The 26,084-nt window shown below is 52.7% G+C and overlaps 1 protein-coding gene across 2 annotated transcripts; it reads left to right on the forward strand.

The window, feature by feature from the left end:
- Window positions 1-304: 304 nt before the first annotated feature.
- Window positions 305-25,876, forward strand: MOB3C (MOB kinase activator 3C). Of its 2 annotated transcripts, none has more exons than XM_069788807.1 (5): window positions 305-1,973; window positions 2,444-2,614; window positions 9,867-10,366; window positions 19,781-19,983; window positions 24,261-25,876. In XM_069788807.1, exons 3-5 carry the CDS (start codon window positions 9,949-9,951, stop codon window positions 24,288-24,290), a joined length of 651 nt encoding a protein of 216 aa, XP_069644908.1. In that variant the 5' UTR covers window positions 305-1,973; window positions 2,444-2,614; window positions 9,867-9,948; the 3' UTR covers window positions 24,291-25,876. The 2 variants fall into 2 exon arrangements, with proteins under 2 accessions (XP_069644908.1, XP_069644909.1); XM_069788808.1 differs by having other exon boundaries at window positions 2,451-2,614.
- The last annotated feature ends 208 nt before the right edge of the window (window positions 25,877-26,084 follow it).

Consider the following 26,084-nt stretch of genomic DNA (forward strand, 5'->3'; position numbering starts at 1 on the left):
CTTTCGGGATTAGGGCTGTTGTACTGAATTAGCTGATGATTGTGGTGGGAAGCAGCTGGACAGATGAATTTGACAGCTCGTGCTTCCCTCCTGCCCCAAGAGCTGAGTGTGCAGGGCGCTTCACCTCCAGGTTTTACCTTTTCTGCAGAAACGTGCTGCAGGTGTGACACATCTCAGCCATCTCCCAAATAGGGACAGGCAGGAAAGCAAGGGGCTGCTGGGGTGGGCAAACCCTGATTCCCTCTGGTTCTGGCCCAAAGCAATCCGCTAGCAGCTGCTGGCTGATGCTATGGGCCCTTCGATGTCTTCTTTGCTCCTAATAAGATGCTGCTGCAGGTGACGAATAGTTTCTATTGCACCTGCACAAAACCAGTGCTGTGCTGGGCCTTGCACCAGTGCAGAGAGAGGGAGGAAAGGCGAGCAGATGCCTTGCTGGGAGGCTGCTGGATAATTGAGGGTGTTTGCCATGGCCGGGCCCGAAAATTTATTTTTAAAGACCGTCTCTGAACGTTGTGCCTCAAGGGCAAACCCTGCCATCACCTGTAGCTGAGAAGCCTCGTTATGGGGGAAGGAGTCCAGATCCGGCAGAGGTGTGTCCTACTGGATGCACAGTCTGCATGGGGTCGGAAGGTAAATCCTTGGCCGCGGCAGCAGGGGAAGCCAGGCGGGGTTTAGGGAGGCAAACCCTCATCCTAAACCCTCCTGCTTCACGCAAATGTACCCAGTGGCCAGATCCTCCTGCTGTCTCAGGCTGCCGGGTTTGTGGTTTCCTTTCTCACACTCCTGCTGCTCCTTGCCCCCGCCTCGCCCTGCGCCCCGGTCCCCAGCTCGCCCTATCACCTGCAAATACTTGGCTGAACCTGAGTTTCGCACACATTTAACCAAAGCCCAGAAACGCTTCCCTCACCAGAACTGTCCCGGTGCCAAACGATTTGCAGTCGTTTCCCGCGAGGCTAGCATCTCATCTCGCCGCGGCCGAGCCAGGCTGCTCCCCTGGGAAAGACACGCCGCCGTGCCACGAAGGGGACCCTGAGCGCCGGGGCCATGCTCCTGCCCCGCTGCAACACCCGTGAGCGTGACACGTGGGGTGCACCGCCAGTTTTACATCCCCACCCAGGAGTCTGACCCCGAAGCCGAGTCCCGGCCCGCGCCGAGCCATCCCACGCCGGCTGGCTGGCTGCTCCCCTCGGGGCTGAGCGTGCTGGCGCAGGCTTACTTTCGCCGAGCAGTATTTAAATACCGCAACGCGTTTTCAGAACTCACCCCACCTCCGAGACCGACAGAAAGTAAGTCCGCTCTGTGCAGCAAAAAGTTTTTCTGGTTTGGGTTTTTTTTTTTTTCCTTTCCCCTCTCTCTGGCTTTTCTGTTTTGGACGGCGTCCAGCTTGGCCTGGCACTGAGAGCTCTGGCTGATTTTTGCGTGCGTGCAGAGGGGGGGAATGATGAAGGGAGAGGGACTGTGCAAAAGACGGGAGGGCAGCGGTGGGGAGAAATACTGCAGGATTTCATCTCCTTTCCCCCAGCGCGCTGCTGTCCCGTGAAAGCTGGGAGCCAGCCAGCGGCGCGGGAACTGCGCACCAAAAAGGACCTCAGCGCCCAAGAACGGTGCGTGGGTGTGGGTGTGGGTGCCCACCCGTGAGCGTGTGTGCCCGGTGCGGTGGGTGGCGGGGGCTGGCAGGCCGGCTTCCCAGCGGGTTTTCCAGGGACAGCTGGAGCTGCCGGTGGGGTCAGGATGTGACATCACCGGCCGGAGAAAAACCCTCGGCCCCGAGTTTCTCTAACGAAACCCCGGCGAGTGCTGGAGCGCGGCGGCTCTCCCTGCCGCTGCCATCCCCAAACCGCCGACAGTCCCGACGGGGAGCCTGGCTTGGACTTTTTTCCTCTTCGGTTTTTTTTTTTTTCTTTTCCCTCAGTAAGAGCAGAAAGTGCAGCGGAGGGATTTGGGGCTGGAAGCCAGGCGTGCCAGGGGATGAGGTGAGTCCTCGGGGTGGAAAAAGCCAGTGCTGCACCCCTGAGGATGCTTCTGGGGTGCTTTTAAGCACGGGTTGGGTGAGAGCTGGTTTGGGTTAGCCTGGGAAGGAGCAATCCTTCACCCAGCCGGGGCACGGACGCCTGCAGAAGGCTCTTCCCCTTCCTCCGGCGTGTCTCAGCTCAGCTGCCAGTGTATAAATACCAAGGGAGCCTGTTTCGGGGATGCGGGAGGGTCCGGGAGCCGCCGGTGGTGGGGCAGGGATTAGCCCAGATGGCCGGCGGTGGGCAGGGGAAGGGGGGACCCGCAGGGGGAGGCAGCACACGGCGTGGGCAGACACCCGTTTCCCAGGTGGGACAGTGCCAGCAGCGGCTTTGCCCGTGTCGGAGGGAGGGCGGAAAGTTGTGGGTGGGGGGAACTGGGTGGAGATGGGGTTTCAGCAGCTGGTTTATCTTCTCTCATCTTCTTCCCTGAGCTCGCAGGCCTGGAGCTCCCGGTGTTTGGGATTACAGCTCTGACAGTGGAGTAATCACCCTTGGGACTGAACCAGAGCAGTCGGGCACCGTGGAGGCCATTGAACACCTATTTGCAGGGCTCCCAGCAAGTCACCGGTGGCAGCAGCGACATCCCAGCCCCCAGGAATGAGGTACCCCCAAAAAGCTCCCAGCTCTACTGCATATCACCCCTGCAATGAACTGGACGTGCTGCCTCTAGCCTGGAGAAGATGGGGCTTTGCTTTTCTGCTTGGAGGCATCTTGGGTGACTCGGGAAAAAATTTTTTGGTGCCTTTGGGCCAGGCTGTGGTCCCCAGGGAGCTGCTGCTTTGCTGCTGGTGTGGCAGGGAGGTAGGGCAAGGAGTGGGACAGAGCGAGGGGACAGTGGGGACAGGCTGAGGGCAAGCCAAGGTGTGTGCGGTCCCCTTCCTGGAAGCTGTGCTGGGTCCGTTTTGCACGAGCTGGGGATTTCCAAGCGTTTAGGCGAGCCAGGGGAAGCACCAGCACGGCTCCCCAGCCGGGGAGCGGGGGGCTGAGTCCTGCTGCTGCTCTGGAGCTGCCTGCTCCGGAGATGGGTGCTGGGGTGCTCAGGGGCTGCCTCGGAGGACGCTCACCCCTCTTGTGGGTGTCCACGGCACTGGGGGGGGGTTGCGCAAGGAGGGTTTGGCGGCAGGGAACCACCGCTGAGAGCTCAGGGCTTCTCTGCAGCTCCCCCAGCCTGCGTGCGGGGCCTTGATCCCCCTCCCGGCATCTTGTCTTGGCTCGTTTCCTGGAATTTTCCATCGTTTGGGTTATATTTGGGATCGGCAGCCAATAACCCCGTTTCTCACGGACAGCCCAGCTGGGGCTTGGCTCCAGCAGGAAGCACTGAGGGAGCGGGGCCAGCACCCCAAGACCGTGCTCCCCAGCATCTTCCTTCCGTAGCCCCGCTTCCTTAGACGATTAAAACCAGACACGGCTATCGCAAAGGCTGGAAAAGAGGGTCTATGTTCCCTTCCCTGGGAACATCATGCACCCACAGCTCCTGCCTGGATTGGGGCTGGGGTGGCTGCAGTTCAAGGGTTGCTCAGGAGAAGCAGCCTTGGTCTTTGGGGTGCAAGTCCACCAAGAAGAAGCCCTGGTTGCAAAGATGCTCTTGGACAGGTTGAAGACCGAACTTTGTAACGGGACTTCTCTGGAGCTTGAAAGGAACTCGGAGACAGGGCTGTCGAGTCAGCAGCCAGACAGTAACGCTTCCTAGAAGCAGCAAAAAGCCAGCCGAGCCCGAGGGCCAGCTGGTTTCTGGTCAGACTGTCCATCTGGAGGCTGGCTGGATGTTTCAGGGCTCTGGCAGACAGTAGCTGAGCTGATGTCTGCCCTGTTCCTCTTCCAGGATGGGGCAGGATGAGACTTTTACGCTGCCTGTGGTGGGGAGAAGGGAATCCCCTAAAGCAGGGAAGCAGAAGCAGACATCTGAGTGGCCGAAGGCAAGATGCCCCGGGGAAGCCCGAGGGGGATTTGCAGAGCTGGTAGTATTTAACCTACACTTTTCTCTATGGTGCCTGGAGCCACGTGGATCTGTGCTCTCCCTCTGTGGCCTCTTCCTAAAGTAGTGGGAGCCGGAGTCTCCCTGCGGATTGCCCATGGTGTTGGACCCCTCGTTGTGCTTCCCGGCTGTTGCACCACCGGCAAGGGTTGGAGCGCGCTGCTAAAGCGGCTGCCTGTGGTTTGCAGTCAGATGCTTGTGTGAGTGTGTAACTGTCTCGGGCCGGGTCCAGGGAGGATGCGCTTGGCACTGGAGCCACGGGAGGTGCTGGTGTCAGAGCCTTCCTCTCTCCTTAACCTCCACGATCACCAATGCTTCCCAGGGGCACTTACAAAGCGCTTTTCCCCCTGAAGCCTTTGCTTTTGCAGCCCTTAATATAAAGGCAGGCTGGGGACGGAGAGAGTTTTGAAATTGGGGAAACTGAGGCAGGGAGCATGGGACCGCCCCCGGTGCCCATCACCCTGGAGATAGTGGTGTGTCTGACTGATCCTTCCTGCGGGATTCTGACTAAAGCTTATTTGGGGTCAAAACCGGAGGTTTTCTTTAGTGACCTTGCCTCGTGCCTGCAGGACTAGGGGGGAGGAAGCCCCCCTCCCGCTGCTCTGCCTGCTTTCCCCTTTTGTTTTGCCAGTTTCTAAACAGACCTTTCAGAGTTGTTTTTAATTTACAACAAAGCCTTTGCCTTGCCGTGTTCCTCTGTGGTTTTCAAATGATAAAAAAAGAAAAAAAAAAAAAAGAAGCTTAAGTAAAAAAACAAAACAACCCTCAAATCTGAAATTAGTGGCTTAGTTTGACCCTGAACTTACATCCCCCCCATCCAGTTCATTTCCTTTCATCTCTGGACCTGCCAGCAATCTAGGAAATCAGTTTTTCACGTGTCTCTGCCTGCTACATCCCCGGCAGCGGCTCTGCCTTGCCCTTGTAGAGCTTAACCCTGCGCTCATTTGGTTCTTGCTAAACCCAACTGAGTTTTGCTTCTGATGCTGCTGGTAAAAACAGGGGCAGGACTGAAGCCAGCAGCCTTCCCAGCTGTGGACGGGGTTTTGCGGCCGCTCAGCTGGGTTTGTAGCCAGCCCGCTGCAAAGCCGAAGCTATTTTGGGAGCGCGGATGGGGGTAAGCACCGAGCATGCCATGGCGTGGATGTCCCATGGGAAGCGGCGGCATCTTTCCACCCGGCAGCTTCACTTATCCTCCTCCGACCATCCTCGGCAGGGACGCGGGGTGACAGCGGGGAAAGTCTCCGGCTCCACAGCCACCCGCTTCACGCCCTGTCCGCTCCCAGGAGCGGGACGAGGTTTGATTTGGGGGTTTGCAGATGCTTCAGAAAGGGATGTGTGAGCCCCTGGGGTGCCAGCACCACCCTGTGATGGGAACTGCGGCGCGGCGAAGTGGGGTTGCAGCCTGTGCCAAGGCTCCTCTCTGGGGAAGCTTTGATGTTTGCAGTGGGAACCGAAGGCAGAGACCTGCAGGCTGCCGCTGCGGCACCGGTCCAGGCCCCGCCGGCACGGGCCGGCAGCGGGACATGTACGGTCATGTCGTAGGAAGCTGCTGTCTAAGCTTGTTGAATGGCAGCTCGCCCCTCGGATTTCCCAAAACAGGCAGCGCGAGCGGCGATTTGAACTTGGATGGGTCTCCTGCCCCACCCCAAGCCCCAGTGGACCACGGCCTGATTTCCAGGAACGCGACAGCCCTGAACATCAGGCTCAGCTGAACTCCGCGCTGCAGCTAAACCTTGGAAGATCTCCCATTTTCCATCTCTTTACATGGATCTGTCCCAAATACTTGGCCAGTGATGGAAGAGTACCAGCTGAGTCGGATAAAGGTGGACACTGGGAAAGTCTGGTCTTGCCTTCGCTGCTGATGCCCTTTTCCACCAGTTAAACTCGGGATGTGTCCAGGTCCGTTCCCAAAGGACTTTGCTTTTCTTCCCAGAAAGCAGGGGCGGATGCTGGGTCCCTGCCTGAGGGGAAACTGAGGCATCAGTGACTTTGCAAAGCCTGTTTGCTCCAAGCTGGTACGTGCCATCTCAGTGCCCCAGCTGCAAGGGCCATAGCTGGTATTTCAAGCCATGGTCCTGGCCTCCGTGCAGCTCCCTCCCTACGCTGCTCATATCCTTCCCTGCACATCAATCTCTCTGGGCAGCGAAAGCTTTGGGGCGAAGTAGAGAACAAATCTGTTCTTTGGCGCAGCGCCTGCCTCTGCTTCTTCAGGTCGTAAATCCCAGGATGTGTTTTTGGCTTTGCCTTAAATTTAACTTCTGGAGAACATTTTTCTCCAGTAAAGATTGACAAGGCTTTTTAATGACTTGGTAATTTGGTAGCGATGCTGGCAAGGATCCTGAAAGCAAAACCGCTCGCCTTACTCCGGCGTGCACTGCTGGCTGGGGAGCAGGGAGGCTGCGGTGCCATGCTGGCGTCCTGTGGGCTCAGGGGACAAGTCTGTTCCGAGCACTTGGGCAGCGACGGGTTTTGCCCTCCCATTCCCAGGAATCTCTAACAGATGCATGGTAGGAAAAACCTGGCAGATGTTTAGCAGGTTTATTGCTCTTTTTTTTTTTTTTTTTAAACTGGTGTTTTATTCAGTACTGAAGCATGAAGCACATTCCCACCTGCCTGATGAGTGAGAACAGCTTGCAGGGTAACACAGAGATCCAGTTGTGGATGATGCAGAGATGCAGTTGTGGGATGAGTTATAGGTCTGGCTTCAGGAGATGAGATGCAGAGCTTATGTCCCAGTGAGTGGCTCAATATTTGCAGAGGACTTGCAGTGTGAGGCACAGGAACAAAGGAACCCCCCCTGTATTCATGGAGAACTGATTTCACTGCTGATGGCCCCTGCAAGTGACACATTTGATGGGATATCATCTGCCAGGGTGGCTTCTTATCACCCGGGAACAACCCAGTCTCTGCATGGAAGAGCCAGCAAACAGCAATAGCTCCTGGAGCAGAGTGAATGGAGCTGAGGCCAGCAGAAACAGTGACATGGAGAAAGGTCTGTTTGCACAACTTGCCTTGCTGAAATCCCAGGGAAACCTCCTAGGTTAGATCCTAGTCCCTGTCTGTACTGATGTTCGCCCAGAGGGAATGTGTGACCTGGTGGGATCGGTCCAGTCTAACACAGGGATAATAATTGAGTTGTTCACCCTCCGTCTAGCTGGCAAAGAGACCGAGGACACAGGCTTGTCGTCTGGGGTCTTGGACTGGCTGGGATGGGGATGAGGGAGCTGCAGGACCATTAGTAGGTTCTGCATCATCCCCGTCCTGGGAAGCTGCCAAGTGTCAGATGGGGAAATCCTGACTTCTTGTTAGGGGCACTATTGTTCATTTTAGCTTATTTTAATGGCCTTTATGTTTCAGCCAGAGCCCTCTGCCACTGGTTGGTGACAGGAGAGAGAGAGAGGAAAAATCATCCATGGATGAGGGTATGGACAGCATCAAGACAGGGACAGCCCCATGTCCTGGTTCACTGGTGGCAGCCCCATGTCCTGGCTTGGTGGCAGAGCCAGTTAGTGATAAGTCCTTTTGCGGGGGGGGGGGGGGGGGGGGCGGGGGGAGGCGAAAGCACCAAAGGTGCTGCTGGCCCCCTCCCTCCCGCGCTGGCTGCAGGGCCGGGCACTGCTCAGCCCCATCACACCTACCTCTATACAGGCAGACCCTGCTAGATGCCTCACTAACACTTCCTATGTTACTGGAGTAGGATCCCCATTCAGTAGTTATATAGAAATACATATGTATGTATATGTACATATTTTAGAAACTGTTATGCATTAGCAAACTCTCTGGGAGGCTTTTTTTAGAGGTGTTATCAACAGGATGTGCCTTGAGTATGTGACAGCCGGGTGGGAAGCCCCAGATAAGGGCTTTTCTTTACAGCCTCGCTGTGCCGAGAGTCCCCTCGCCTCCGTTGGGCTCCCTCGGGGCTGCGGTACCGGAGACCCTTCCCCTCGGGACAAGTAGGAGTCATGACGTGGTGCTGGTTCCCTCCATCTGTTGGCATTTTGGAGAGCTTGTGCTTTTTTTGAAGTGGGGAACAAGCTCTTTGGCATGGTTGGAGCCAGCTGCTTGGGGCAGGGGAGGAAAAAGCATCCAAGAAGCATCCCCCAGTCATTGCCCTCTGGCAATAAATGAGGACAATGGGGCTGGAGCAATTAAAATCCCACCCAGCAACATGAGCTGGGGAAGGTTTGCAGGTACCCCAGTATTAAAGTCGTACTGCGTAACATTGTGTGATGACTGTGACCCCTTCCGTGGGGCAAAAAGCACCTAATAACATATGGTTTCAGGTCTCGTTGTACCTGGGTACAGCAGAGCATGGTGGGGTTTGGTACCACCATGCTGTGAGCTACGTAATGGTGGCAAAGCAATGCTCCAGCCTGTGGGAAAGGCTGTGGTTAGCGCCCTAATGGCACTGGTGTTGGGGTTTCCCCCCACACCAGGGTTTGCACCCACACCAGGGTTTTCCCCCCACAGCCACGTGCTGGCTGTGGTGTAGAAATCCCCACCGGGCCGATCCTGCCCGTGCTTGGGGCGATCAGTAGGTCCTGCTGTCTTCCAGTGATGCCTCAGTAGGTGGGCTTTGAGGGGAGCACAGGGTTTCTCTTGCAAGGTGTTTAGCTCATCTCTGCTGGGCAAAATAGGATCTGCCTGTGGCTTGGGACTAAGTTTAGAAAAGAGAGTTTATTTAGCAAGCTTTTTGCTAAAAGCTGTCTTTTTAACGATGAATGTGCATCCAAGTTTTGCTTAGGCACCATTCCCTCCTGCTCGTGACTTTGGGCAAGTCACTTCCCCTTTCCGTGAATCTTTTTCTTCCTTTTTTTTTTAACTCTTTCTCCATCTCCTCCTGTCAGGGGGAGGCTGTTGGAAGACTTTCTCTTCCCTAAGCCTCAGCAAAGCATTTAGCACAAGTGGGCCTTGATCTCGTTACCACCACTGGTGATGCGTGCAGGTAATGAAATGCACAATTTCAGCCTGTGCGGGACAGCCTGGGGTGGATGGGGTTTCCACTGAAGCTTCAGGGAGGAAAAGGAAAAAAAAGGGAAATACTGCAGCCCTTGTCTGTGCTACTAACCGTGGGCAGGAAGGGGTGAGCTCAGCGCTTTGCTGAGCTGTGACTTCCAGACCGAGTCACCCGAAGCATCAGCTCGTCACCCCAAGGGCTCCTGTGTGCATTGTGTGCCTGCCTGGAGGGCCGCATCCTGGCACGTCGCGTTGCTGTGCTGGGCTGCAGTTTCCCTCCTTTGGATGCAGGTTTTGTTCTTTTGGACAAACACACGGGGCAGAACAACAAAAATAATCCCCTCTTTTCCCATTGATCTCGGCGCTGGGGCTGTGTGAACCAGCGGCCAGCTGCGGTCGCAGCGCGGTCCCCAGGGCATCGCTCGCCAGCCACCGCGGCAAGGGTCGGGGGTTATTTGTGCTGAGAAATTCCTGGGAAAGGGATGCTTCCCCTTTGCTGGAAGAGGAAAGGGCTACCAGGTTGGGACTGCCCAGGCTGGTGAACTCTGCTGATATCGTGGCTCTCAGTTTATTGCAGCAGTTATTGATAAAAGCCTGGGAGGTAAGAGGCTGGCTGAAGTCCGCTGAGCTCCTGGCGTGCTCGGGAGGGAGGATGGGCTCTGTCTGCCATCAAGCCTTGCACGGGGTGCTTGTGGTGATGCTTGCCCTCTCTGGTGCCAGGAGCTGCTGTCTGAGGTGTCAGCAGCGGCTCCAGGTCACCCTGGTGGGTGTGGAGGGGCCAGGAGCTCACCCCAAATCTCTGTCCCCATGTGCTGCCAGAGCAGCAGGGTCAGCCAGCATCCTGGTGCAAACTTGTCCCTGGGAGCGTGCCCCCACGTGCAGCTGGCTTCATATGTGACTGAAATTTGTCTCTCTCCTCCCAGGAACCTCCACCCCTGAAGACCCCAGCCTTGGGTTTCACATTGCACCGAGCCTCTGTCCTCACCCTTGCTGGCCCTGCCCACAATGGCCTTGTGTCTCAAGCAAGTCTTCAACAAAGACAAAACGTTTCGTCCCCGAAAGAAGTTTGAGCCGGGCACCCAGCGCTTCGAGCTGTACAAGAAAGCCCAGGCCTCCCTCAAGTCTGGGCTGGACCTGAAAGCAGTGGTGCAGCTGCCTCCCGGCGAGAGCATCAACGACTGGATCGCTGTGCACGTGGTGGACTTCTTCAACCGCATCAACCTCATCTATGGCACCATGTCGGAATATTGCACGGAAAAGAGCTGCCCCATCATGTCCGGTGGACTCAAGTACGAGTACAGGTGGCAGGACGATAGCAAATACAAGAAGCCGACCAAGCTGTCGGCTCCGCAGTACATGTGTATGCTGATGGACTGGATCGAGATGCTCATTAACAACGAGGACATCTTCCCCACCAGGATAGGTGAGTGTGTTCTGGTTCTTTGCGAGGAGGCTGGGATTGTAACCGGTGCAGGTTCCCAAACCGCTGGTGCACCTCAGGGTTGGTGTTGCCAAACTTTGCAATCCCAAGGATCGTGGCCTTTCCTGTTCCAGGTGTTCCTCAGTGTCTGTCCCGCACCCCTTTGCTGCAAACTGAGCTCGGGACTCCTTGTCATGCTCCTAGGGGATGTGGAAAACAATGTTCTCCTTTTCTGTGCTTGAACTTTTTCCAAGTATTCTGTGCTTGTGAGAAATGAAGGCTGGTAGGTCATCAGCTTCCTTGCCCTTCCTCAAGAAGCTGAGCCACAGGGCTGGTTAGAGGTGGTCATCACATCCCTGCACCGTGCTTTTCTCTCGACTAATCAACTCAATTTCTTTCTGGTTTTCCAGGTAGGCTCATGGTCCCAAGGTCTAACCCTCATTCCGCTTGCTGCTTCACTTCTCAGCTCCTTTCTATCTCTGCTAATTCAGCTCAGCCCTGATTATACATCACATCTTGCTATTTAGCTGAGGCATCGCCTGAGCAGAGATGCCTGTCCCCAGGATCTGGCCTTTGCAGCTGCCAACCCCCAGGGTGTGCAATGCACCCCTTTAAAAAGTTTGGCCTTACGAGCTTGCAGCAGCTGCCAAAGGCAACACAGCTTGCAAACTAACCCCTCTGCTGCTGACCTGCAGTGCTTGGCAGCTGCCAGGGCTGATATTAGCCCTGCTACTTAGCTGCTTTCTTACTGTTTGGGGAGATGAGTTCAAGGGTTGCAGCTGATGTGTTGGCCAAGACCTGCAGGTAATTGCTGCCGCCTTCCCCTCGCCAGCGGTCTGGGACAGGCCGGGTAGCGCAGTGCCGGATCCTTGTGCCGGAGGACAGGCAGACAGGCTGCCTTTGGGGCGCACGGGAGAGTCAGCCCCTGGGATTCACCAGGGGCATTCGCTGTGCCATGGAGTCATCCCTCCCTCGTGAGCTCAGTGGGCTCCACACATCCCCACGGACGGAGAAGGCTGGAAGTGTGGCTGGCTGACAGCATCAGCGCAGGATGCTCCGTGCCGGCAGCCCCAGTCCCTAGCTGGGGACAACAAAGTCCCCATTGATTCTGGCTGCAGCTGGGCACAGGCTCGCTGCTGCCAAGGGGCAAAACGGCAGCCACAGGGTAGGATCTGTTGTCTTCTTCCCGAGGCAGCTTGTTCCCAAGGAGAAGTTCTGCACGCCATTAAAAGCAGGGATGCAGACATGGATTTATTCCGTTTTCCCTCCAGCCAGAAAGGACAGTGTCCTCGTCCAATTTTGTGCCTTTCAGGTGGGATTTGGGATGTGATGCTGCTTGAAAGCTGCTCTGGGGAGTCAGGGCTACAGGGAGTCTTAACACTGCAGAAAGCAGGCAGCCACGGAGGGGTGGTGGCATCGCAGCACCCTCCCCTCTCCCACGTCTCCATCTGAGGTGCAAAAGCCAAGTACAGTCGTGACCCTGCTGGTTTTCACTCCATTTCTGGCACTTCTCCCTCCGAGGTGTAACACATCCCGAAGTGGGGAGGAACGGCTGGTGCCTCTGGTTTCCACTTCTCCTTTTGTTTTGGTGTGGGGGCAGTTCAGGGTGAGATCTGGGCAGGCTGCAGGCGGTCATGGAGCAAACCCATTTTTTTTCTCTTCCAAAGCCATTCCCAGGGTCCCTCTTCCAAGCCCCTTTATTGCGGGGAGCCTCGTGTCCCCGAGTGACTTCAGTCCCCTTGCCGGCGTCTCTTGGTGGTTCTGGCCTCACACATGCGAAAGGGAGCTTAGCCTGAGATTGCACTTTAAAACGCATGAAAGGCTGTTGTGGGAGGCAGGAGGAGGAGGGAGCCTGTGGCACTTTGTTGTCAGTGTGTCCCCAATTAACTGCCTTTCACTGGCCTGCCTTGTGCGCTGGGTAATTGCTCGGCAGCTCTGGCATTTCAGAAGATGGAGGTGTTTGGCTGAAGGGAAATGTCACATCCGCTGGTTCCTGACGGGCTGCTCCTCGTCACCATGCCGGATGACGGGGGAGGCTGGGGGACGCGCAGCAGGGAGGGACGCAGGGCTCGGGGACAGTGGCCAGGGCCAGCAAACGGAGATGCTCAGCCTCCCTCCTAAAAAGCCACCCCCTTGGGAAAAGACCCAGGACAAGGGGAATAAGGCACCAAAAGGACACAGGGAAGATGTGAGCTGGTTTAAGGAAGGGAAAGGAGTCTGATGAGGCAATGGGGAAATTATAAATTTCATGCTTTCGAGTCGTGGTGAGGCTCTTCAGTATTAGCAGCAGAGACAGGATTTAGCATGAAGGTTTGTTCCACTCCTGCTTGTACCGGAGAGATCCACTGGCATGGCTGACCACCGTCTCAGCGGGTGTTTCATGAGCTGTGTGTATCTCAGCTTTCCCTCCTGGCCCCTCTTTGCCATATGCAATAAAACTGTCCCAGCACAAAGATTTCCCTGGCTAAGGCTACCTGACCACAGACAAAACAGACTTTTCTGTTTTCGTTTCTTTTTTTTAGAAACAGTAAGTGTTCCCCAAACTTGCTAATGTTGCCTGAGGCTAACCTCAGCATCCTTCTCCATCCAAAAGCTACAAAGCCTGAAGCAGCACATGATTCAGCAGGGCTTGCTCATGGCTGTCCTGACAGTTAAGGGAGAGGTATCTCATGGGTCAGAGGGGCGAAATCCTTCACCCTGGGATGAGGGGCTCAGCTGGAAATGAGCAAAGGTGGTTCACTGGCTTGTGAGCTTACAGGGTCCTTCGGCATCATGGGGGAGACCTTGGCTGGGGCAAATGGGCACAACTTCATTGACTGGACCAGAGCTGGGCTGATTTGCACCACTAAAGCATCTGGTCCTTCAGCACATGTCAGAGGTGGGAGGCAAGCAGAGCGACCCGGTTGACAAACACATTTAGTTTAGCCAAGCTGTGTGATGCAGAGCTTGTGCCGGCTCTGCAGCGAGGCCAGAGGGGCAGCTGTCATCTGAAACAGCAGCAAGGGAGCCCAATGCCAGCAGACAGCTTGTGACCTGGCAGAGTCACAGCGGGACCGCAGCCCTCGGATGGCACGCTTGCACTGGGAGAAAATCCCTACGGTGGTTTAATGGGGCCGGGGGGGCTGCCAAGCCCTCTGTGTACCACGGCAAGGGTCAGGGGAAGATACTGCCTCTTCCCCATCCCCAGGGAAATCCACCTGTAAGGCTCAGTCCCACTTAAAGGCTTTGCTGTATAATCCTTCTTCTGGAGTGGAAACCTGTTTGTCTGCTGGTCAAGACAAATCCCTGCATGGGGTGAGCTATGCCAACCTGATCGCTATAAATCTACAGCAGCAGCAGCTTTCCCAGATGACCCATATCAGTTTGCATGTGCTAGCGCTTTGTTTCCACTGTTCCAACCAAAGTAGCTGTCCTGAAAAATACATTTAAATGGAGAATAAGCATTGTTCCCATGCAGGGAGAAGAATAAATGATTCTACAGGTGTATTTTTACCAGCTGGTAAAACTATATCAGCAGATTTCTTCAGTGACTGGCCACATGAACAAATTATGACCTGGAAAAAATCGGCTCCTCCCGGTAATCGTTCTGCCCCGTGGTGTCTGGTTTTAGGGAGCTGCTGCTGGGCAGTAGCACGCCGGGGAGAAGGGTTGGGTGGATGGGGTTTGCAGGGCCCGAGGCAGTCAGCTGCGTCTGCACCAGTCAGCCCAGCATCAGGCTGCCGGTTGCACAAGGCCAAGCGTCCTACGTCAGCACCATCGCGGCTGCTGAAACCTCTCCGATATTAAATCAGTGAGGACGCAGGGTTTGGACCAGACCCAGCGCTGGAAACACCCCACGCTCTCTGCCAAATATGCCTGCAGCTCTACAGAGCATCAGTCACAGGAGATTTTGGAACAGTTCTTGGAAAGCTTTTCAAAACTCAAGCTCTGCCATTCAAGAGTGGTCCCAAAACAATTACAAAAAAAAAAAAGAGAAAACTTGGTGTGAAATTATCCAATACTTTCTCCCTGTAATAACAGAAGAAAAATGTTCTGAATTCAGCTAATTATTGCCTGTCTCTCAGCTGGCTATTTTTTACACGATTTGTCTTTTTTTTCTGCCTATTTTCTTCCAAAATTAACACCACACCAGCTTGCAGCTGCCACCATGCCATTAGTTTTAAATGGGGCTTTAAAGACTTATTTTTAGGAAAAAATTAATCACCAAATACCACGGTGGCCAAAATGGAATTGAGAAATAATGACAACAACAATAATTCATCACATAATTCATTGAATTACTGCTTTTGCGGAGGAAAAAAATACAATTGCCAAGAAGCAAAATAGCTTCCCAGTACTGATTCATCATGAAAAAATTAAATTGGCTGGAGCGTGAGGGTTAGGGATGGGAGAGATGGCAGGAGGGATCCAAGAGCCATTCGCAGTCCCTTACCGTAAGTGGAGGCACTTTGTTACCTCTCATTTTAATTTCCTTTTACACGTGGTCCCACATCGTTTCCTTATATTTTGAAGCAATCAGCACAGAGTGGGGAAAACAGATTTCTCGGAGCATTAAATCACATCTTGGGATTTTCAAGCAAAACATCCGAGATAAACTGAAGGTACTAATTCATATCAGGGCTGTGAGTCACGCCGCTCGCCACAGCCCTGGCTGCATTACAGTGAGTGAAATTGTACCTGCTGTACTTACAGCTTTTGCCCTGGCTTGGAGCATGGGTAAGGCTCTCCCTTTTCCGCCACTGTGGATGGCTGCTCTGCTTCACTCCTGGGCCTGGGCTGCATTTCTGCCCTTGGACAGGCGATGCTCCCAGCCACCGGCTGTCTGGTCTGTGCGCGGCGTCTGGGTAGCACACGCTTCTGATCACGGGTGGAGGAGAAGAGCTGACCTTGTGTATAAATCTTTTTCCTGACATCTGAGCAAGCTCACATTGCATCCTGTGGTCCCCTCCTCGTCACTCATCATGCAAGAGTCAGAGCGGGGCTACTGCCTGCTAGATTGTGGGTTTGCTGCTCCAGGGTTGCTGGATGGTAATCACTGGTGAATTAAATGTAAAGGTAATTTGAATGCCTTTAAGTCAGCCCAGGTGGGTTTTGTGGTGTTCTGCTGTCCCTTGAGGCAGCTGGGACCGGCATCAGTGGGATGCACTGGCATGGCGTTGCTGGGTCCCCGTAGGTGTGTAAGGCTGGGGAGGGTGAAGCAAACCCAAGCAGCACCACCCTGCCAGGGTGGTTTGTCAAAACTTGGGGCTCCGTCCTGACTTTGCCCTGGCCTGCCATACTCCTGCTAACAGGTCATCTCAGCCACGCAGGATCAGTCCCACCAGCCTCATCCCTTCATCTCACCAAGCTGCTACTCCTGCTGGTTTGTGCCACCATGCACCAGCTCCGAGATGGAGGAAGTCCCCCAAGCAAGGGCCACCGCTGCCCCACTCCCGAGTGCCGCTTATCGGCGCGCTGGCCGCTACTGGGGTCTCTCTGCTGCCAGGTCTAACGCTGCTCTGCCTGACCCAGCCTGGCAGGGAGGTGGGAACCACAAAGGGAGCAGCCTGCCACCCCCCGTGCTTGGGGAACGGGCCCCATTGCTCCCCGCTTGCTGTCACAGTGACCCCTCCTAGCAGCCAGGACGGCTCCAACGTGAACGTCCAGGGGCCTGGCTGCTCGGTTTACAGCTAAACATCTGCAGGGGCAGGATAGGTGTGCGGCCAGCGCCGAGGTCCCTGTCTCAGGGCCTTCCCCTCGCTGGGACGTGCTGGCTGCAATGCGCGCCTGGCTGCAGGGAGGAGGCACAGCCCGCTCTCGCCGTGTCCCCTCGCGTGCTGGAGAGGATGTCGCACGCAGTGTCTGCTGGACGTCCGCTGCGCCAGCAGCCGTGACCCAGGGCAAGCCCTATTTATGCCGGATCTTTCTGCTGTTCCCCCTGGGGTTGGTCAGATTGCAGCCTTTACTGGAGAGCCCTTTCCTTTCAGCTCTGGGCGAGGGGTTGGGGAATTTCTCCACCTCCTCACCAATGTGGCCAGTGCCTGCTGGGGCTGCTGTGGGTTGCTTTCCAAGTCACCGGAGATCAGCAGCGAGGCACGACTGCTGCCGGAGGAGACAACCTGCTTATCAGATATCCGCCCTGCTTCCTTCCCGTGGGGAAGCGCTTTGATCAACTGGCGCAGGCTCCCGTGCCAGACGCGGGGTCCAGTCGAGCATCCGCAGCCTGGACTGAGGGTCCTGGCACAGGAGGCGCAGCCATGGCTGCAGCACAGGGAGAAGAAGCAGGACCCGATGGCCCAGAGTTGTGCTCTGCCCTGGGCATGTGTGCGAGTGAGAGGGGTGATGTGGGGAGAAGGAGCCAGAGCCGGACCCCAGTGATCCCTGGACCCAAAGGACCCTAGTGGGTGGTGGTGCCATGATGTGGTAGGGTGATGGGTGACCAGTGGAAGTCCACTGGTGACAGCCAGCCACCGCTACAGCCTGGCCATGTCTGAAGGGGATGGCCACACACTGACACCTTGTGATGGACACAAAGAAAAGCAGCCCAGCTTCACCTCCCAGCATCTGATGCTGCTGCTGGGTTCATGTGAAAGCACGGTGGTGGGGTAGCCCAGAAGGGTACTTGAAGGACCTGGCAGCTTGATGATAGCCTTCCAGGCATCACTGGGTATAGGATAGCTCCCATAGTTGCTGATGGCCATGAGATTTGGACTAGATGACCTTTAAAGGTCCCTTGCAACCTAAACTATTCTATGGTTCTATTTTTTATGCCAAATCTCTGTTCCCTGATGCAGAGCTGCTTTTGGAGAACCCAGGATGTAGCTGGAGGTGTCTCCCCTCTAACTCTCTCAGCTGCCAGCATGTTCATGAAGACTTGCTGGTAACTGATTTATAGAACCAGACAGTTCCTGGCTAACCTCAGGACAAAAGCAGTGGAAAGCCACTTGTCACCATCTGCCAGCTCTGGAGGTGGTTTATCTAACAGCAGTATTGGACCATAGATGCTATCAGCCCTGGGAGTCTGAGATCCTTTTGATCTGCTGTTCACTGTCTGATTTTATTTCTTTCTCAGCTCAGGACTGGGTTGAGGTTTGCTGCTTTCCTTCACTATCAGTCTTTGCAGTTTGGTGATAAACTCCCGTGGCTGGTCAGGTCTGATTTCTTCCTCGTCGCCTCCTTTGACCGGAGGAGGCACTAGGCAAGTGGGACGCGTGACAAACTGGTGGCAACAAACACATTGCTGTCTGCCTGCTGGCACCTTGCTGAGTTCCCAGCAGCGACTGCTTGCCTCTGGTCCCAGGGAGACAGGCTGTTCAGAACTGTGTATTCCCCAGACGGGGCCCGGCAATGTGTGCTCATCAGAAATTACTTGCCGTGATTAATTTTTCTTTATTAAAAAAAATGTTTCTTGACTGGTTCTTCAAAGCTGGTCTGCAGGGGCCACCCTGATGGCATGTCTGAGTCCCCAGCTGGGTGATTATGGCTTTTATTTGCTCCGCAAATTCTCACTCAGTGCAAAAAGCTCAAATGAAGCCATTGGTAAAGCATCATGTCCCTCCTGACGGCAAGGAAACCTGGAGATCTCTCTCTCATCCCTGCCCTTAACAGACTGGCAGGCAAGGAGAGCCCCGCAGTCAAGGGTGCAGGGCAGAAGCAGATCTCCAGTACCATCTCTCATCTGCTGGCATGGGGAGAGCCTGGTTGTACTTTGCCAGATGTGAACACCTTTCCCAGAAAGTCCTAACGGGATCTGTTAGAGCCAGCAGTGAAACAGGTCATGCCGAGGTCCCTGCTGCAGGAGCAGCCCTGGGGCTGCAGCGTGCTCATGGTTATGCAGAGCAGCGGCTGTGAATCAGTCTCAAAACCACCGCTCTGTGTTTGTGTAATGCTGAGCTGAGATACGTGTCCTCCTCCAAGCGGTGGCTGGGACATCGACCTGTGGCGTTGGCACATGAGCTTCTGCCCTGCCTGCTGCACCCATGCTGTGCACAAAGCAAAGTGAGACTGGGCTGGGCTGAGGGTGGCTCTGTTTTAGACCACAGATCGTTTTTCTCTTATGAGTGGCGCGATACTGAACCCAGCACCTGCCAAACCCTGGCTGTTGAAAACACAGGCTGCATGCATGATGTTGGAAGGACAGATCCTTTGCGTTTGCCACCCACGGAGGAGAGGGGTATGGCACTACTGCTGGGAAACAAAACTGCCAGGAGCCTTTGGGAAAAATAGTTTAATTGCCTAGTGAGGCTGATGAGAAAGATTCAAAGATAAAATTACCATTTTTAATTTTTTTAGCTAAGAGATTTACTGATGCTTTCCACAGCGCAAAATGTGTGAGCTGGCCATGGTTGAGCAGAGATTATTTGGAAAGATTTTTAAGAGGTTATGATGTGCTGCATTAATAAGAAGCGAAGGGAGGAGGCTGATACAACCGTGGGAAGGGAGGTTTTTATTTTGTTCTTTGCAAATTTGCATTGAATTGCTCAGGGGAGAGGAAGAAGCTTCAGGAAAACAAATTCCAGTTGTTTCATTTTCCTCCTCCCCAAAAATATGTTCAGGGTTTCAAAGACATGTTTCCTCTAGAGATTTACCCCAGGCTTGCTGACACTGATGGTATCACACCTCTGAGATTTTCACTGTGATAGCAGTGCATTAAGACAAGGATGGAAATGTAGAGTACGAACTTGCGTCCTTGTGTCCCCAAAATTGTGTGGGACAAGGCTAAAAGTATAGAGCAATGTGTGGTGGGTCCCGTTCTTGAACAACCTGGGAGGATATCTCAGGAGGGAGCATCATACAGGTGCAATGAAATTACAGCCTAAGCATCATTAAGATGGGCAATTTCTTCCTGTTTTAATGAGACATTTGTTTGAAACAAGGATCCGGAAAAAATGTAGAAACTCCACCTCTTTCTGCTGATGCATCAGAAGTGATGTCTGAGGGTGGGTGGAGGAAGAAAAACAGTATGAACCATGCTTTTGATTCAGAGGACCAGGGAAGGTATCTTTTCTGCTGGGAGGAGGTTTAGTTTTGTTTATGGACCTGGGAAAATATAATTTGACTTATGCTGTGCCTGCACAGGCTTGTAGGGGAAAGGCAGGGAGAGAGGGCAGAAGGATTCTCTCTGCCAGATTGCTCTGGATAGAGCCGTATGTGGAGAGATGTGGCCTCCTCCACTGGATGAGAAATCTTCTCTCCTAGGGCAACTCCCCAAATCCTCAGACCATGCCTGTGTGAAATTGCTAGTTAGGCAATGAGGAAGTACGTGGGGAGAGCTAGATGGCAGGTATTGCCCCAGTGTAGCTGTCACCCTTGACATTAGCCAAGGGAATACTTCCTCATCATCTATGACTGCCTGTTAAGTGTGACAGTGACATTTAAATGCTAGCTGGTTTTTTTTGGAAATGGTCAAATGGCTTCCAACTTGCTTCTGCTTTGCAGGTGTTCCCTTCCCCAGGCAGTTCCAGCAAGTTTGCACTAAGATCCTCACTCGCCTCTTCCGTGTCTTTGTCCATGTCTACATCCACCACTTTGACAGCATCATCAACATGGGTGCTGAGGCTCACGTCAACACCTGCTACAAGCACTTTTACTACTTCATCAGGGAGTTCAGCCTTGTTGACCATCGGGAGCTGGAGCCTTTGGTAAGGATGCCCCAGGGATGGGGAGGTGGAGGAGGCGAGAGTGGCATGGGCTGAAGAGAGCACTGGTAGATTCAGGTGGGGGCTGGACTCTGACATTGCAGTCACCCTCTCTGGACTCTTTCAGCTACTCTACCTCAGAAGCACACCCATGTTTTCTGTCCTGTAACCATCAGCCTTAGTCTTCTGAGAGAGAACTTCCCAGCAACAGAGGAAACCCTTTACCCTTTGAAAACCCTCCTTAAACTTTGCCTCTGCTGCCATGTCTATGAATTGCTCTTCAGTATTCTCAGGACCACCGTAACATAGTGTCCCTCTATACTGTCTTGGTAGCCCTAATGCAATTTGCACATCAAGGCGTTTCCAGTCAGTTGTGTCCACATGGCTTTCAGGGGTCAGATCTGAGCCCAAGACTCCTCTCCACAGTCTTGAGTTTTCCTATTAGCAGACTAAGGTCCTTCCTTGAGATCCTAGTGTGAATTACAATGAGGCTGCAGGAAGGCAAGCCCCAACAGGACATGCAGCTCCAGACAACAGCTATAGAGGCCAAGCTGGAGAGGCCTCGCTGGAGCTCCAAGTTTCTCTGCAGCCTCCCTTGGGAAGCAATTAGCCAGGCAGAGAGTGAGAGTCCTTGAAAACAGCAGGACTGGTGGGAAGCAGAGGTCAGACAGCTCAGGCACATAAACTAGAAAATGCACATAGTTAGTTTTGTAAGAGAGCCAAGTGTGTCACAGGCAAGGTTCAGTGTGGTCTGACCTAGGGAGGACATGTTGCAATGGGGAGAAGAATTAATAGGGAACCCAGTAGCTACCATGCTACGATAAGGGCTGGGTTGCAGAAAAGGTTGTATCCAGCAGCAGAGAGCCAGGGAAGACCAAGAGGATTTAATCCCAGAGAGAGAAAGAGCTGAGAAAAGTCCCAGCATGAGCTGCCTGTTAGGAGTATCTGGGAGCAGGGTGGGGGGAATGCCCCTGCCCCTAAGTCCTTTACTCCTTCTCTGCTTTCATTTGTCTCAGTCAATTTGCTGCCTGTCTGCTCTGACCACAATTTGGGGTGATTGAGAGATGATGATCTAATCAGAGGAGGTTTGAATGACAACAACATCTACATTAATTACTTTGTAGAGTTTGATTGTGACCTGTATTATCACAATGGCCCTCAGCTCCAGAAAATGGCAGCTCAGCATCACTCCGCCCTCTGTTAAGTCTTCCTCACCACTGCTCCTCATGACAAACTTCTTTAGCATTGATATACAGCCCATAATGGTGTCATCTCCTTTGACTGATGCTTGCTAATGTAAATAATTAGCACCTAATAGCCAAAGCAGAGGCTGACATTGCTAAATAGGCTTTCAATGCCAGTGACTCACATGCAACATGAGATGATTTATGGGTCTGGATGAATCTAAGATGAACAGATTTTCCTGTGTGATGCAACCAGGGTTAAACTACAAGGAAATGAGACACATTTACCTCTGGTCTGTGTCTCATTTCTTGGTGTGCTCATTGCCTGGCATTCAAGCCCCAAGCAGACCCAACCACATGGGAGATCTCCTTCCCTCAGGCAACGACTTGCTGTAGTGTGTATGAGAGTGTCCTGCCACCAGAGGACAGCTCTGTCCAGGATGCAATGCTGAGTTGAGGAGGAAGGGAGAAATTGCTGCAGCTTATGAACAACTTTCAAAAACTGAAAATGGTCCTTCTGGCCATGCTGTTACCCCAGGGAGGCTGCAGCTTGACACTGCCATCAGTCCCGAAGTCTGCATGAGTTAGGATTGATCCAGTAGCTTGCAACAGCATTTCTCTCTGCTGCAGGCAGGGAAAGCAGTAATGGGAAGTTTCTTCATGCACATCCCAGGGGCTTCCCAATAAGCCCCCCAGGAGCCTGGTGTGGCTCCAGTTCATTGTGCTGTAGAGCATGCGGGGAGCCCGGCGTTCATGTTGTTCTGGCTTTGCTTCAGCAGCAGCTGTGAAGATGCACAAAGAGTAACATCCAACCTCTGCAGCACTTTACACTTGACCTCAGTCCACTTTCCTGTGGCTAGTTACTCTCCCCAGCCCAGGGCAGAGGACTAGTGACTTGCTTTGCTCATTCCCCTTCTCACTGGGCTGCACCACAGCTGTTGCCCTGCTCCTAAGTGTTTTTAAGTCCTGAAGGATTCATCAGCTGGTTTGACACTTAAGCAAGGACAGACAGTGCATTGCATCTGCCTTCATTGTAGGCTAAGACTGTAGGGTTTAGTTTTTGCAAGTTCTCAAGGTTTGTGGAAAGGCTATAATCTCTCAGTAGGGATGAGATGAACTGTCCTTGAGAGGTTCAGTCTCTCTTGACTGCCTTATGAGCCCAGACAACTGTCCTAACCTTGCATTTAGATGACCAGAGTTAGTCCACATGAATCCTATGACAGAGCAGACTTCTGTCTGCAGAGGTGCCCGTTCCCTGCATGTGACTATGGAAAGCCACCAAGCATGTGGAGGGAGCACATCTGGAGCAGGACAGCAGGTCTGAGTGCTGTATTATGGCTGGAGCTTTCCAGATGTGGGCTTTCTACTGAGGAGCCCCAGTTTTCAGATTTAGGAGTAAGAAGAAAGAAAAAAAAGCACATCCCCAGCCAGAAAATGTCCTGTTATGCCCAAATAGCTTAGAAAAATTACAGGGATTGTGGGATGAAGGAGTTCTTGGTTTATGAGCTTGCCTCTGGCTGAATCTCCCTTTGCTGCCTCAGTTTCCCTTTTGTCAAGCTTCTTTGGGATGTGATTTCTTAGCAGCAAAACCTGGGAGCTGAGAATGAGATATAGATCCTTTGTACAGGCAGAACTAGTGAAAGGCAGTGATTCACTCCTAACAAATCAAGAAATACGGGGGCAGAGAGAAGCCGTGCACTTGCTTCCTTGACAAGGGCAGGTCATGGTGCCGGGCAGCAGCACTGGCAGAGGTCCAGCTGGTTACGTACTAAAGCAGAGCTGTGGGGATTTCCAGAATCTGATGAATGCCTTGGACATTTGGGGCCAGCCTGAGGAGCTCGCAGGCAGCTTGGCAGTCCACTGGCCACTCCAACCCATCCTATTCAAGGCTGGTGTGTGGTGCTGGGCTAGTGGGATCGGCTGGATGCTGTTGCAAGAGGATGTTCACAGTCTTCTCACCCCCCTCTTCTTTCTCCTTCTGAGATGTTTGCAAACACTTCCCGTTTGCAACATGATTTTGTGGCAGAGCATTGGCTTTTCATTTGATGGCACGATTCTGCACTCCAGTGATTTTGCATGTTACTCCTACAGAGAAGCCCTCTCTTTGCCACTCTCCCCCGATGGATTTTAAAAACAAAGCTCTCAGCACTGAAGAGCTGAGATTGCAGCATCTGTCCCCCTTGGTTGTATCACTAAAGGGCCTTTTATAGGGTTACTCAAGGGTCATCCTACTTTCCTAGTTCTCTTTTTTTTCAGAGTTGCATCCTTCCTTCTCTGCAGACCTGTCCTATTTCGGATCTATTTGGGGAGTACATTTTAATGTGTAAACCTTTCTCTGGGGTGTGTGAGGGGGCCTGTGTGCACACGAAGATTCACAAGCCATGAATCTGATGAGAGAATCACAGACTTTCCTCACTGCAGCAATGTACGTGATTTGCAAGCTATTAGTTGAGCTCCTTAAGGCGAGGACAAATACCATCTTCCACCAGCTGAAAGCTGGGCACCTTCCTAATGCAGCTACCATGATGCCATCCTGGCTAAAGACAACTGTCTGTTAGTCTAAACAGGGCTCGCTCTCACAGGAGGTTTCTGTGGCCCTCTGTTATTAGCACTCATTTGCGTTGCAGTGTGACCATGGGATCCCCTGCCAAAACCGCAGGTCCTTTGGGTGAGCTGTTGTCACCTCCTGGAGCGAGAGCCGGGAGCAGCTCCACGTCCCATCTTCCTAGGCAGCTGCAAAAGGAGCCTCCGAGAGCAGCACCGCCTTGTCTGGCTGCTCTGCAGCTGAGTCAGGAGCAGGACCTGGATCTTTCAACATCTCAGCCAATGCTCTTTCCTTGGACTGCTCTCAAAGCTAGGGCACGGCCAAAATAACTTTGTGCTACAGAGACCGAGGAGGATGCCAGGAAGGAGCTGCTGAGGCAGAGCAGTTCCCAGGAGGGCTGGCATGGGAAATAGAGAAACACTCCCCAAGACTCCCACGGTTGCTTCCTTGGGTTGATTTTGGACACCTGCCAAACTGCCTGACATGTCAGTCTACTAAAACCTGTCTTTTGCACTTACTGCTTCTTTCTTTTCTCTTCTCCTTCAATGCAGAAAGAAATGACAGAACGAATTTGCCACTGAAGCATTTTGGCAGGCGAACTCAGCCGGCTCATTCGGAGTCTGATGGGACAAGACACCCTGTGGTGGGAGACCTCTTCCCAAGGACTCGCCCTGGGCATTTCAACTCGATGAAATATGAACACTGGAGAAGAGCCTCTTCAGGCCAGGGCTGAATCCTAAGACTGCCAAGCATCTCTGGACAGATTTTTTTTTTTCTTTTTCTAATAGATCCCAGTCTCTGTTGTGTGGCTCCTGTCTTAGAAAGCCACTGACTTACTGGAGATCGAGACAAGTTTGGTTGACTTTTGCACACTCTGGTTTCTAAGACTCAATCCCATGTCTGATAACATCCCTTCAGCTACCTTTCCTCTTGTTTTGTCCTCAGCTACACTGATGTCCAAATGTTGTATTAGTGATTCCTGCCCTGTGAGCAGCTGTGACCTTGGCTACCGAGTAATGCCTGCTACCTTTCCCACATGCAGCGGGTTTGTGATAACATCTGAGATCAGCTCTGCAAAGCTGGTAACATTTGATCCCAGCTGCCTTCATGTGGTTAGTTCCCGATGTACCGTTTTTAACCATGAGCTGTGAATGTCTTTCCTTCTGCCCTAATTCGTGCTTTACCAAAGGGACCATTTTTTCCCTGCAAAGGATATTTCACTCTTGGCAGAGGGGACTTCGTGATGTTCTAAGATGCATCCAACACTGCTTGGACTAATGGCAAGGTGGCCTCATGACAGAGGAGGTGAACTAAGCCACTTTTCAGTGTGATCAGCACATTCTACCTGAGAAGAGACTCAGGAAGTGGTGGAAAGGAACTGTTGCCAGAAAACAACATTTTCAACATGTCAGCATTTCCTGACATGTTTTCTTGGCTCAAGATCAACAGATGCTGGCTGCAGAAATTGTTGTTTTTCCATTATCCAACCCTACAGCATAGTAAATCATGTGAAGAAGGACTTTAAGAGACATCTAATCTACAATGTTCTTCCAAAAAAGCAAGATCAGTCCTTCTTAAACCTTTTTGACCTTTTGAAAGCATACTACTGCTACCTGGTCTGTGCCATTATTCCCCTGAAAGGCATCACATCTCAAAATTTCTTCCCCTTCTGCTTGCAATGCCCAATAACTAGTGTTGTGTTCCCTGTGACATTTTTCTTTTGACAAGAGTTGAAGTCTTTTTTTTTTTTTTTACTGTTTTTAGGGAGTTGAAATCAAATTGTCTGAGCCACAGCATTATTATGTTTGTATTTCCTGCCCTTTTTCTAGGAAAGTTTTGTATACCAGACACAGCTAATATTTATAATCTGGGCCTTGCCCACTTTCGGGGTAGGGAGGGGATGTGGCTAGAAAATGTAAATATTTAGGCCAATGTTAAAGTGCACAAGTGAATTTTTAGTGCTCAAAGCACTTATTTTGTTGTGAAAATCTATTTTTTTTAATCTTGTGTACCAGATGTATATTTTTAAATGGAAATAAAACGAGCAAAATGGACACAAAACCACCTGATGCATCATTCCAATATTTTCTGTGTAAAATAATCAGTAGAAGTCCAAACATTTTTTTTTTCTGTTACTAATTAAAGAAACGTTAATAATCCTCGTGTACTTCGTTCTTCCCTGAATCATCTGTAGTAAGACAGGCATCACGAAAAAGCACCCAGGATAACTTGAAGAGTGGATTTCCCCTGAGAGTTGCAGCACTGATGGATCTCAATGCCATGTTGAGACCTCAGCTTGCATCTCAGAAAGTGGCTTGACATAAGTTAATGTTGCTGGTCTGCATCCTCCCCTTGCAGACTTTTCACCAGCATCC

The sequence above is a fragment of the Haliaeetus albicilla genome, chromosome 8, assembly GCF_947461875.1.
Source record: "Haliaeetus albicilla chromosome 8, bHalAlb1.1, whole genome shotgun sequence".
NCBI classification, from domain to species: domain Eukaryota; kingdom Metazoa; phylum Chordata; class Aves; order Accipitriformes; family Accipitridae; genus Haliaeetus; species Haliaeetus albicilla.